Source organism: Beta vulgaris, chromosome 6 (genome assembly GCF_026745355.1).
Source record: "Beta vulgaris subsp. vulgaris cultivar EL10 chromosome 6, EL10.2, whole genome shotgun sequence".
Classification (NCBI taxonomy): Eukaryota; Viridiplantae; Streptophyta; class Magnoliopsida; order Caryophyllales; family Amaranthaceae; genus Beta; species Beta vulgaris.
The window spans coordinates 56985776-56998990 of NC_079207.1; the positions used below are offsets into that span (position 1 = coordinate 56985776).

At 38.5% G+C, this 13215-nt stretch overlaps 2 protein-coding genes across 2 annotated transcripts; one reads left to right on the forward strand and one right to left on the reverse strand.

Annotated features, from left to right (window-relative positions):
* Positions 1–5103: 5103 nt before the first annotated feature.
* Positions 5104–6123, forward strand: LOC104906311 (uncharacterized). Its single transcript, XM_010695045.2, has one exon. The coding sequence runs from the start codon at positions 5104–5106 to the stop codon at positions 6121–6123; it is 1020 nt and encodes a 339-aa protein (XP_010693347.2).
* A 4923-nt stretch (positions 6124–11046) lies between these two features.
* LOC104897218 (protein JINGUBANG) lies at positions 11047–12801 on the reverse strand. Its single transcript, XM_010684050.4, has one exon. It carries the CDS (start codon positions 12668–12670, stop codon positions 11417–11419), a length of 1254 nt encoding a protein of 417 aa, XP_010682352.2. The 5' UTR covers positions 12671–12801; the 3' UTR covers positions 11047–11416.
* Positions 12802–13215: the final 414 nt, after the last annotated feature.

Below are 13215 nucleotides of genomic sequence, written 5' to 3' on the forward strand. Positions count from 1 at the left end.
AAGCATGCTTTATTGCGGAGTAACTAAGGAAATGAGCTCTCTAAACGAAAGATGCATCTTATTGGAATGAGTAGCCTGCAAAATCTCTTTAAAGCAATCATGAAAGGTATTACATACACCCCCACTTGAGAACGGCAAATCCCTCATTGCGCCTGAGGATTCCACATATTCGGTATACGACCTGTGGGTCGCCCCAGCCTAAAACTAAGCACCGGAGACTCCAGATATTCGGTTTAACGACCTGTGGGTCCCTCATTATGATAATGCATCCCCAGAAACGTCCCCCATAGGCGCTTGATGACTCTTAATATTCGTCCCTACAGCCTTAGGGTCACTCCAACATGCGGCCGTAGGGTTGTTCTGATACTATCTTTAACACTCGACCCATCCGGAGTCGAGTCTATTGTCATCAATGCGCATCCAGGGTCAACAACTGTCCTCGATAACCAACTCAAGTTCTTCCGACGCATTTTTTCCTCACTCATGTGCGCCCCGATAAATTCCCCAAGAGGTCACCCATCCCTGGACTAGTCAGTCAAGCACGCTTAACTGTAGAGTAATTAAGGAAATGAGCTCGATCTCTAAAAGAAAGATGCATCTTGTTGCATGATTAGCCTGTTAAATCCTTTTAAAGCAATCATGAGGGGATATTACAGACTAGCTCTCCCTTGGTTCACAAAGCAACCCCCTGGCAGCATCTTAGATTTTGCCTCCCTAAATGCTTAATTCAAGCAAAACTTCATAGCAGGAAGAAGACACCGCAAGACCAGCATCCATCTGATGTCTATCAAACAGCAAAGAGAAGAGGAATTAGTCGAATACATCAAGAGATTCAACAAGGAGTCTTTGAAGGTCTCCGACCTACAGGACATCGTAGCATTTAAGCGTTGATGTCAGGCCTTTACCCTCGAGCAGGTTTAAGCTGAAGCTCGCGGAGAGCGAAGCTTCTACCTTCTATGAGGAAATGAACTTTGCACAGAAGTTCATGAAAGCCTCTAACATCTGCAAAACCCATGAGGAACCAGCTCTAACAAGCGAAAGATCGACCATAGTACTCGAGCGAAAGTCCTGCGTAACGTCCCTCGAAGAGAGAGGGACAAGAAACCTCGATTGGATGACAATGAGTAAGAAACGAGAAAGAGAAAACAACCTGAGTCCGGAGAACCTCTCTCCATCATGAGGCTCTACGTTATCGAAAACACAAAACGGTACGAGAGGCTTCGACCGGTGGATGGAGACAAAGAAGTATGTATCAACGAACAGAAAGAAAGGATGATAAAAAAATCAAATAGCAAGTCCTCGATGATATCAGGGCTTAAATCATCAATGTCATCCAAGAATATAAGGATGTCTTTGCATATACCATAGACGAGATGCCAAGTATTGATCCACTGGTCATGGTCCATCGACTTAACATCAAGGATGGGAATCGTCCTGTAAAGCAAAAACTATGGCATCACAGTATTGAAAGAAGTAATAAAGCAGCGGCTGAAGAAGTAAAGAAGTTATTGGCAGCAGGCTTCATAAGAGAGTGTTAATAAACTAATGTAGTGCTGGTTCGCAAGTATTTAGGAGCGTGCTGGATGTGTGTTGACTTCACAGACCTTAACAATGTTTGTCTTAAAGAAGACTTTCCTCCCCAAGATCGAAAGGTTAGTCGACTGAACGGTCGACACGCCCTCTTCAGCTTTATGAACGCCAAGGCAAGGTATAGTATCACCAAATCCCCATGGCTGAGGAGGACCAAGTCCACACAATATTCACTACTAGCTCAGAAGTATATTGTTACAAAGTCATGCCTTTTGGCCTTAAGAACGCCGAAGCCACCTACCAGAGCTTTGTGAACAAGATGTTCGAGAATCAGATAGGGAGAAATGTGGAAGTATATGTCAACGACATGATCGTCAAGAGAAAAAAAAGAGATCTCCGACCTGAGATAAACTTTATCCACCCTACGCACCCATAACATGAAGCTTGATTCGAAAAAGTGTGTCTTTAGCGTCAAAGGGGGGAAATTTCTTAGTTTCCTAGTCAATTAAAGGGGAATCGAGGCTAACCCAAACAAGGTCCAGGCCATCATCGAGATCCTTCTTTGTGCGTTCGAGCTCAATCCCATAATTAGGGACTAGCTTCTTCTGGGCAGCAATCTCCTCTCGAAGTTTCCTGCAGCCAATGGCGTGTTGATGGCTCATAACCGACATCCTTATCAAGCACTGCACAACAAGAGGCAAAGTAAGCACCAGAATAGTTAATACAGCATAATTAAGGACAAAAGGTAGGGTCAGGAACTTACCTCGACCCAGGAAGCATGGAGCCCCTCGACTTCCTCTTCCTCACTCAGATTACGACAAGTACCAATATCTGCATGAGTAAGGATCCGCTTAATAGCGAGGTCGAAGCGATCATCCCTTTCAAGCCTAGATAACTCGGTAAAAGGCTTCAAGTGCGATTTAGGATCAACCACTTTCTGCCTCTTCCTGCTCGAAGTCCCTAGCTGAGGAGTTATGAGGGCAGGTACGTCGATTCTTCACAGTGTCCTTTGCAAAAGAGGGGTTCGTCTACAAAAAGACAAAAAATGAAAACACATCGAGGAGCAAGTGTTACCTTGGGAGGACGATGTACTCGAGTCCCCCCCCCCCGACATCTTTGGCGAATCTGCTCTTGTACCAGCTGGTTAGCCGTCAGTCGTTTCTGCAAGGTCCAATACACTCCTCGAGGTACATGGGGCTCATTAGTCCCTATACACCTCGAGCGAGATCCGAAACACCCCTCAAGGTGCATGTGGCTCATTAGTAGTTGAGCACCTCGAGCAAGGTCGAAAACACCCCACGAGGTACATGAGGCTCATTAGCTCTTGAGACACTTCGAGGTGGGTCGAATCAAAAGTAGAAATAGCTCAACATTCTGCAAAACACGCGATCTTAGAGAAGTCTTCCTTCCCATATTTCGCGTGGCGATAATGTTTGGGCCCAATAAGTCACTGGCCCCCAATTCATAGTGAAATTATAAGATTGCGCTCTCAGGCTGAGAAGGCCACACAAGCTACAATTTTGGCCCTATCAAGATCTTGGCCCAGCATGAAAAGCACTTTTCGCACATCCAAATGCTTATAAATAGGGAACAGTTTCCCATTTATTGAGGTTAGCGTACTCAAACAAGCCAATCATTACTAACCGCTAAAAGATCATTCACTGACTTGAGCGTCGCAGGGGGCGATCTCGGAAACACCCTGGGGTAGTCCAACTCTCGAATCTGTAGGTAGCGCATCACTCTTTGAGCATCTGGTCGACCACATCAGTCTTGACTTGTCCTCCCATCTCACGTGTTTCTTACCGGAAACATATTCAATTCACTATTAACTAAGGACTAAAGAATATTTTATCATAAAGAAAATCCTTGGTTTGCGAACAAGTAAACCCAACACATAACAAATTGAACAAAAATTTATAACGTGTTAAGTTTTGTGTATGATGTAAAACAATATTCAAATTTCAACCTCTATGAACGGCTCAACTTGGAGTGCTAGGCATTATGCAATAACATGACCACTAGCAATAGTATACGGTATATCGTATACCCTGTACTATGTACCGGAATGACAAGAGTTGGGCGGCCACCTGTCCAATTATGAGAGAAACCATTGAGAGTATTGAGATACGTAGGTAATACTCTCAAGTTTGAGGTTGTATCATAGTCAACCATAATAGCACGTCAACCATATTGCAATACTCGATAAGGTAAAGCTCATAATCAATGAGAGAGTGAGCGTAAGTCGTAAAGAAGCTGGCGAAAAGGTCTGAAATGGCCTAACAATATGAAGATGGAATTTCCTCAATAGATAAGAAACATACTTCATTTGTGATGAGAAACGGCAGAAACCTATAATATGTCAAGTCTAAGCTCACTTAGCTGGATGACCACAAGGGTAATGGTAGTAATAAGTTTTGACATGTCCCCTCTTCCTTCGATCCATTAGTTTTACTATAGTATTCCCTCTATTTATTTTTAATCGTTAAATTGAGTTATACACAAGTGTTTAGACAATATCACTTTTAAATTTTTCGAATGATACTTTTTGACCCATTAATGTAAAATCATGGGAAAACGTAAAAAAATAGTATATTTTGGTAGAAAAAGAAAAAAAATATTATAGTATTACTTTTTGGTGGATCAAGTACGCCAAATAAGAAAAATTTTAATAATGTAGTAATTCAAAAGAAACAATCATTATTTAAGGAAAAGTACCAAAAAGAAAAACGAAGGAAATATGTCTCTATATTTTTGCTGCACATAATGGGGAAAATATTCTTTCTTATTATTGTGTTTATATTTAAATATTTACTCTATCTATTTCATAATACTTGTTGTTTTTCCTTAAGATGAATATATCACGATACTTGCTACACATTAAAAAAAAATTCTTTACCCTTATACTTTCTGTTGGGCCCGGAAAATTTCATATTAGCAAAGAAGGAATTAAATATCAGTTAGCAAGAATCATGGGATTGGCATTGACTTTGGGTATAACTGTTGGAGGAAAATAAGGAGGAAGTTAGAGATAATCAAGGCACTACCTATCTTCAAGGGAGTTTGGAAGCATCTTTGAAGGATATCCCACCTATATATATATGTAGTTCAATGTAACCCTAGTTTCTCTTCTACTACTTCTCTCTTTCCACGCACACATTCATATTCTTTATTCTCTACTCTAATATTTTCCATAGTGGCACAAGAAAGCTTGATATTGTATTCTACCCTTGTATTGACGCCGTCGGCATATTAGTGGATTGGTGATCAAGAGCATCACCCGCGGTTTTTCCCGTCATTTGGGTTTTCCGCGTCAACAATTCATTTGTCTTTTTATTATTTTATTTCCTTTACATATTTCATTTATCCGTTAATGTTGATTGCCATAGTGTAAAGATCTCGTTGTTGGTTCCCTTTTCCTTTTGCGTACTTGGTACAAAATTGGCATAAACAATTTGGCGCCCACCGTGGGGCCACAACAAGATCTCTATACATCCTTTGGCAATCACGTTTTTTTTTTTCGTTTCATCTTATCTACGTAAGTTTTCCATACTTTTCCATCCTTTCGTGTTTTCAATGGCAGGACAATGGGTCACCACCCAAGAGGTCATTGACGAGCTCAACCGCGTCAAGGCGGAGATGGCGACATTGAAAGAAAGTTATGTCGCGTCCTGTATGGAGAATCAAAGCCTGAAATCTGCTCAAAAGTCCAAAGGCTCTAAGCGCCGCAACATAGACGACGCCGTCATCGAGCACGACGCCGTCATCGAGTATGACGCCGACATCGAGCAGCGTCTTCAGCGACTAGAAGACATGATCGCCAGAATCCCTGGCGTCCCCCGTCCTATGGAGAAAGCGACGCCAGACAGCTATGCGGACTCACCTTTTGCTGATTTTATTGCCATGGTCGAGGTTCCAAAGCGGTTCTCCGTCCCAACCATGAAGATGTACGACGGCACTACAGATCCAAATGACCACGTCGCCCAATACAAACAACTGATGATGACCATCTCAATTCCTCGTAGCATGCGTGAGGCATGCATGTGTAAAGGATTCGGATCGACGTTGACTGGACCAGCCCTGCAGTGGTTCATCCACCTTGGCAACGGCACTATCTCTTCCTTTGCTCAATTGATTAATATTTTTAATTTACAGTTTGCTAGTAGTCGTAAGATGGAAAAACAGGCTAGTGACTTACATAGAGTCGTGCAAAAATATGATGAATCCTTGAAAGAGTTTGTTCGCAGGTTTAACAAGGAAAAGGTGTCGATTCCAAATTGCGACGTTAAGACGGCTATTGAAGCTTTCCGACGAGGACTGGATGAAGACTCAGATTTGTACAAAGAGCTTACCAAGTATCCCTGTCCAACGTTCGAGGATGCTCAAGCCAAAGCCTCGGCCCAGATCCGATTGGAGGAAGACATGCAGTCAAGGAAGGAATTTTATGACGTCAACAGCAGGAAGTCGACGCCAAACGAAGAAAGTTCGTGGCGTCCAAAGCCTTATGATCGTCCACAACAAGTTCATAGCGTCCGTCAGACTCATCAAGCCAACGATTGGAAAAACGATCCTAATTGGACGTCGCCCAAAAAGTGATGTCGACGTCCACAATTGCGACGGCGTCTGCCAACTGGGCGTCGTCCAAAAAGTGACGTCGACGTCAACAATTGCGACGGCGTCTGGCAAGTGGACATCGTTAATTATTTCATATCTCAAGGAGACAGGTATGGGGACGAGGATTAGTTGACAATCAACTTTGACACAATCGAACACCACAATGTTTACATTCACCTGACGCCATCATCAGCGTCAATGACGCCATCATCAGCGTCAATGACGCCATCATCAGCGTCAATGACGCCATCATCAGCGTCAATGACGCCATCGTCGGCGTCGACGACGTCATCACATTTGACGTCGACCCTTATTAGGACGACGACAGTTTTAAGCTGGGGCATCAAGGTTCGACGGCGTTCATGTAAATACAACGTGACTTCTATACAAAAAGGACACACACCTTAAAGAAGTCATCACAACAACATACAAAACACCACACGCAATTAATTAGAAGAGGCAATTTAGCCCTTCTTAACAATTAACACTGCAAGTGGTTTCAAACATCAAAGGTACCTACACACATACGTACACACATTCATACAAACATAAGGGCCCTACACTTGACGACATATCCTGGATGACAACGTTTAATTTTAAAACTAAACCTCTAGTCACGATGGAAAAGTCATATACATACGTACATACATACTTACAAACATACTTACAAACATACATTTCGATAACACACGGTAAACATATGCAACGACTTTTACACACAAAAACTAACGCTGAAAACTAATTATCTCCATGGCATCTTTGTCTTCTGCAACAGGGGCATATTCAACAGTTGTCGCCGTCTCAGCAGCGGCAGTGACGTCGTCAGGAAGCATGTCGTCAAGAGTTCTAAAAACAGCCAGGAGTTTATGGACGTCGTCTTCTGGCGTCCATGTCGCCGTCTGACGTCCCCTTGACGATTTTGGCGTCATCAAGGATGACGGCGACAGTAGTCATCACATCACCGGTGACGGCGGCAGACGACATAGTGTTCTCTGATAACGACGTCGGCGTCCGAAATGAACAAACTTGAAGCCATTTGAAGGAGAAGATTAAGGGAAGAGTGTAATTGATGCCACTTCCCAAGACGGTTGAGCTAGTGTCATCAATTAGGGGCAATTGTTGGGCCCGGAAAATTTCATATTAGCAAAGAAGGAATTAAATATCAGTTAGCAAGAATCATGGGATTGGCATTGACTTTGGGTATAACTGTTGGAGGAAAATAAGGAGGAAGTTAGAGATAATCAAGGCACTACCTATCTTCAAGGGAGTTTGGAAGCATCTTTGAAGGATATCCCACCTATATATATATGTAGTTCAATGTAACCCTAGTTTCTCTTCTACTACTTCTCTCTTTCCACGCACACATTCATATTCTTTATTCTCTACTCTAATATTTTCCATAGTGGCACAAGAAAGCTTGATATTGTATTCTACCCTTGTATTGACGCCGTCGGCATATTAGTGGATTGGTGATCAAGAGCATCACCCGCGGTTTTTCCCGTCATTTGGGTTTTCCGCGTCAACAATTCATTTGTCTTTTTATTATTTTATTTCCTTTACATATTTCATTTATCCGTTAATGTTGATTGCCATAGTGTAAAGATCTCGTTGTTGGTTCCCTTTTCCTTTTGCGTACTTGGTACAAAATTGGCATAAACACTTTCTAAAAATCCTAAGAAACGAATTGTGGTTGGTTCAAGTGATGAGTTTTTCCATATCCCTAGGGTTCAATTTCTACCCCATAACACTTGCTTGGGATTTAAGGGGGGCAGGTTCGGAGTGTATGGTTATAATGGGCTTTTGGATGGGGCCATATGTAGGAGCAGCCCATAGAATTTCTTCTTACCTATTTTTAAAATAATAAAATTCTAAAAGATTTGGTAACCCCCCTCCATTTTATTCGTCAAAATACTCATACTTTTTCCTTAATAATATTTGTTCTTCAAAAAGAGTGGTCTCCCACTTTCTTTCTCAACCTTTCTTTAAACCTCTCAATTTTCTCTATGTATAGCATCTAAATTGAAATGGAACAAGTAGTATTTATGATAGTTTCTCTAACCTATTATGCACCAAGTGCATCCGTTTAAATGTTTTTTCTTTACTTTTGCTCAATAAAACTATTAAATATGACATAATTAATCAAGGACAATATTCTCGCAATTGATATCTAATTCCATATCAGATATAATAATTTCATCTTACTTTGTATCACTTTAATATCTATTATGATAAATATATCTTTAATTGACTATGTCGTATATATTAGTTATGTTGACAAAGGTAAAAACAAATAGCTAAGATCCCGCTCGGTATCACTGTCACTTTTCCGTTTTTGGTTTTTATGATTTTAGAATCATATGATATAAGTAGTATTATAAACTTAAACTTGGTCATAATGATAGTAATCATGCTAATTTTGAAAACTGACAACTCAAAACTACTGGAAGCTACTTTTTCTAATTTTCATATTATGGTTTTTGATTTAAAAAAAAAATGAAAACTGAAAACAAAAAATGATAAGGAACAAGCCCTAAACTTGTACACTTAATCGATAGATTTCATTTTTTTGGCAAATTAATACATAGGTTAGCAAAACCTTTGTGATATATTATAGTATATGAATTACAATCGATAATTAAACTACACATAATAGTCTTTCATCTTTCCAACATTATTTTGGTAAAAAAACTTCTATCTATATTAATATTGTATTATGCATGTGTGCAATTGTGCCCTCTCATTTTAGAGATTTATTATTTCTTATCGGTATTGTGAACCTAGTTAGGGCAAGGTAAGTTCAAACTTCTTTTTGTTTTTACACTTTCCAACTTTCCCAAAATCAAGATTATAGGTGGCAAAAAGTGACAGAAACCGCAACCTTGTGTGTAACCCAATACGAAATGAGCACATTTGAGATATGAATTTCTTTGTTAAATGATGATATTACGACTGAACTTTCTAACTCAAACCCAATATAATATGTTGGAACACAAGATGACACTCAAGAAGGGGGGGTTGAATTGAGTGGTGCATGAAATCTAATCGATTTTCGCAAAATCTCTTCTATGGCTCAGTGTCTGGCACTGTGCCAAACACTCATAAATCGCTGATTTGAGTTTTTGCGAATAATAAACTAAAAGTATGTGAGATTTGATACGCAAACACGGGATATAACGTGGTTCAATCTCACCTCTGAGATCTACGTCCACACGAAACAAAACTCTTTATTTCTTTGAATCCTAAAATATCAAACTCTTGATACAATAAGATTCCCTCACTACTAACCCGAGTAGTGCCAATCAACCCTTAACTCTAAGTTGAAACTCTCTATAATAGTGAAATTACAGAAAGAGAACGATCCTCAATTATGTGCTTCTTAGTCAAGCAAGTAGAGGACAATTACAATCGTATAATAGTAACTTGAATCTGACTCGCTCGGTGCTATGCTCAGTGCCGTAGGAAATAATAGTTTTCAGCTCTTAATATTTCTGATTTTTCTCTCTAAAAACGTGAGATCTAAAAGTGAATTATGAAACCCTTTTATAGGACTTGGTTTGGACAAAAATCCTTCAAAAATATCTTTATCTTTTAATCCTTGATTTAAGGGATAAAACTCTCTTTTTAGAAAAACAAACTTTATCTTTTTCTATCTTTATCTTTAAACTCAAAAAGATAAGTTTTCCATATTAGATTTTCTTTTCAACTCAAATTCTGTTTTTATCTAAAAAAGTATTTTCCAAATCTTTTTAGAAAATCTAAAAACACGTTTTAGTAAAACTCTGTTTATAAAAATCTTTTATTAAAACACGTTTTTATAAAACAGATTTTTATAAAATCTTTTCTAAAACTCGTTTTTATCAAATTCTTTTATAAACACGATTTTATTAAATTCTTTTTCTAAAAACACGTTTTCCTAAATTCTTTTTATTTCTTATTTCGAAAACTAATTTCCTTTTTATATAGAATATAATATTAATACAATTATTTATTTCCTTAAGTCTAAGAAAATAATAATTATACTAACTTTATATTTCTATATTTAGCACATAGCATATCACTAAGTTCGAGCATATTACATTTTAATCCAAAGTAACTATTCTAAGGAACATATAAACTTGACTTCAATCTTGATTCTTCTTTTCTTTAAAGTCTTCATTTATTAATTCATTTCCTCATGCATCTGTTGCAACTATTACACACTTTGATACTATAACATATTATATTAATTTTCATCATCAAAACATAACATGTACATGCACAACATAATAACCGGCACAATTTCAAGAGTACTATCAATATTCTTGTTGCGGCTTGTTATTGTTTCAAGTTTAGTCTTGACGGACAGATAAAGTATATAAAATTTGCTATTTAGTTGTTTTATTTGATTTCAGTAAGATACAAGGGAGGTTTGTGTAGCATTGATGGGATTCAACCTGTTAACCATTAAACCCAACACATACCGGATTCGTTGACCATCTTCCACTCAAAATAGTTAAGGCAAGGTAAATTCAAACCTGTTAAGCATTGATGGGAGTATTTGTCACAAGTGAAGACTTTTTACAATTTGCATTCTCAAATAATACAATTTACTCAATCTCCAAACACAACTAATATCTAATTATGTAATAATAAAAATTTTGAAAATTTTGATATTATTAAGGTACACTTGGAAATAAATCTATCAAGTGTACCTTGACTAAAGTTTTGCTTGTATATTACTGAATATTAAGAATTTATAATTACAAAATATAAAATTCTAGAGTCCAAATCTTTTTTTGCTATTTTTTGAAATTATTACATATTTATATGTATTAATCAATATTATTATTCCACATAATTAAATTTACAAAAAAAAAAAAAAAACAGTAGCATTTTCATAAATAATGAACCACAAACAACCAAGCATAAACCGACATATATGAATTATGACATAATCGATTGATGAATCAAGGTAGGTAATAAATACAAATATAAACCATCATCCCAACTAAAAAGAGGGAAAACGTTACTCACAATACAAACAAATTAACTTGTACTACCATCAAACTTCTAAAGGATCTTGTCCATTAAAAAAAAAAAAAAAAAAAAAAAAAAACCCCACCCCACTTCCTAAAATTAAATAAAATGAACCAATAATTCATCACTCTTCAAAATATCCAACTTCACCACTACATTATAAAAAAAAAATTAAGAATTTTGTACTCTATAATTTTCTCCAGAGACAGAAATTATAATAATCATTTTACTTAAAAACCTTAATTAACTTAAATTAATGTCATAAATCATGACTTGAGTAATTAACCTTAAGACTCCAAACCTTAATTTCCCCATCAAGTCCTCCACTAAACAAAGAAATAACATCATCACCCTCCATCTTTCCAGCTAAAGATTTGACTGGTTTTAAATGTCCAGTCAATACGCTCAAACAACAAAACTTTCCTTCAAAACCACGACGCCAAATCCTGACCGTCCGATCAGCTGAACCACTGATCAAAAAATCAGAGACGTTGATCAAGCATAGAATCGCCGCATCATGTCCTCTAAGGGCCCCACTTACAGTCATATATTTTCCAGTATCCTCTCTCTCCCACACCAAGATCGAACGGTCACAAGCTCCCGAGAATAATATCGAACCGTCAGAATTCAACGCTAATGCATTCACAGCTGATTTATGTTTTTCCAACGTGGCAATTCTTGTATGTCTTTTATCTGAACCGGGTTTACACCAAACCCGAATCCGACCGTCGGCTGAACCGGTGTAAACGGTTCCGTCAAAAGAAACCGCTACAGCGTTAACGGCGTCTTCATGCGCCGTTAATGACTCGGAACAAGTGAAGTTTTTCTTGGGGGCCCACACTTTGAGTGTTTTATCCCAAGAAACGGAGTAGATATTCCCGTTGGAAACCGCTAAGCTTGAAACGGCGTCGTTGTGCTCTACCCAAAGCCGAGTTTTATGTCGCCTGACTTGCACGTGATTTTTGGGTACCGGGAACCGGCGTAAACGGTCGGTTAGAGTAGGAAGAGTTGAAACCAACTTATGGCGTTTAGTTTTGTTTTTCTCCGTTAACTTCCAGACACGGATTTTACCGTCTTGGTGAGCTGACAAGATTTGACCGTTACAGAAAGCGACGGATTTAACGGCGCCGGAGGAAGTTCCGTTAGAGTTGAAGGTTTCGAGGAGAGAGAGAGTGGATGAATCGTAGACGTTGATTTGGTGACCAGATGAAGCGTAGAGATGAGAGGTTGTTGAGGAGAGAGAAAGTGAGGAAATAGAGGAAGGTAAAGAGATAGAAGAGGAGAGAGAGTGGGTTAGGGTGACAGTGGCGTTAACGTCAAAGAGAGAGAGAGATTGGAGAGATGGGACAGATGGCAGTGTTTGAAGAGAGAGGTGACTTTGTAAACTACTGGTGGTTGTCATTTTAGAAGAGAATGGTGACGTAGAAGTGGAGGTTGTTGCCGGAGAAGGAGATGAGTCGTTGGAATTGTCGCCGGAAACAGCAGATGAGCATAAGCGAGTTAATAGCTTCATATTGTTAAATTTGAATTAGTTTGGTGAGAAAGGAAAGAAGTGTGAGTAGGTTTAGACGGGTGATTTGGAGAAGATAGATGGGTTTATATATAGGAAGTGCGGGAGTGGGAGTTGAGTTGGAGAGATAGTGCCAGCGTGGAGGAAAGAGAAGAAGGAGAGGAAGGAAAAACCGGAATACAGTACACGGAAAATAGTACGTTGAAATTCTTGGGAAATGATGGGATGTCAGGCAAACAGTAAAGTAATAACTGGACTTTGAGTTGTGTGAAGAGAAAATCCTACTAACCAACACCAAAAAAAAAAAAAAAAAAAAAAAAAAAAAAATTTTTTTGAGTGGGGGTCACAACAAACAAAAGTAAGGAAACAGACTAAGAGAGGTGTGGTGCGTTGCTCAACCTCCCAAAATAATTCCTAATGCATGAGACTATGAGAGTGGGGGAGAATATTAAAAACAGAAAATCATAAACATTTTTTAGCAATTTACTACTTTTTTTCATTTATTATTTATTATTACACATATACGTTTTAGGCAGGTTAATGTAAAA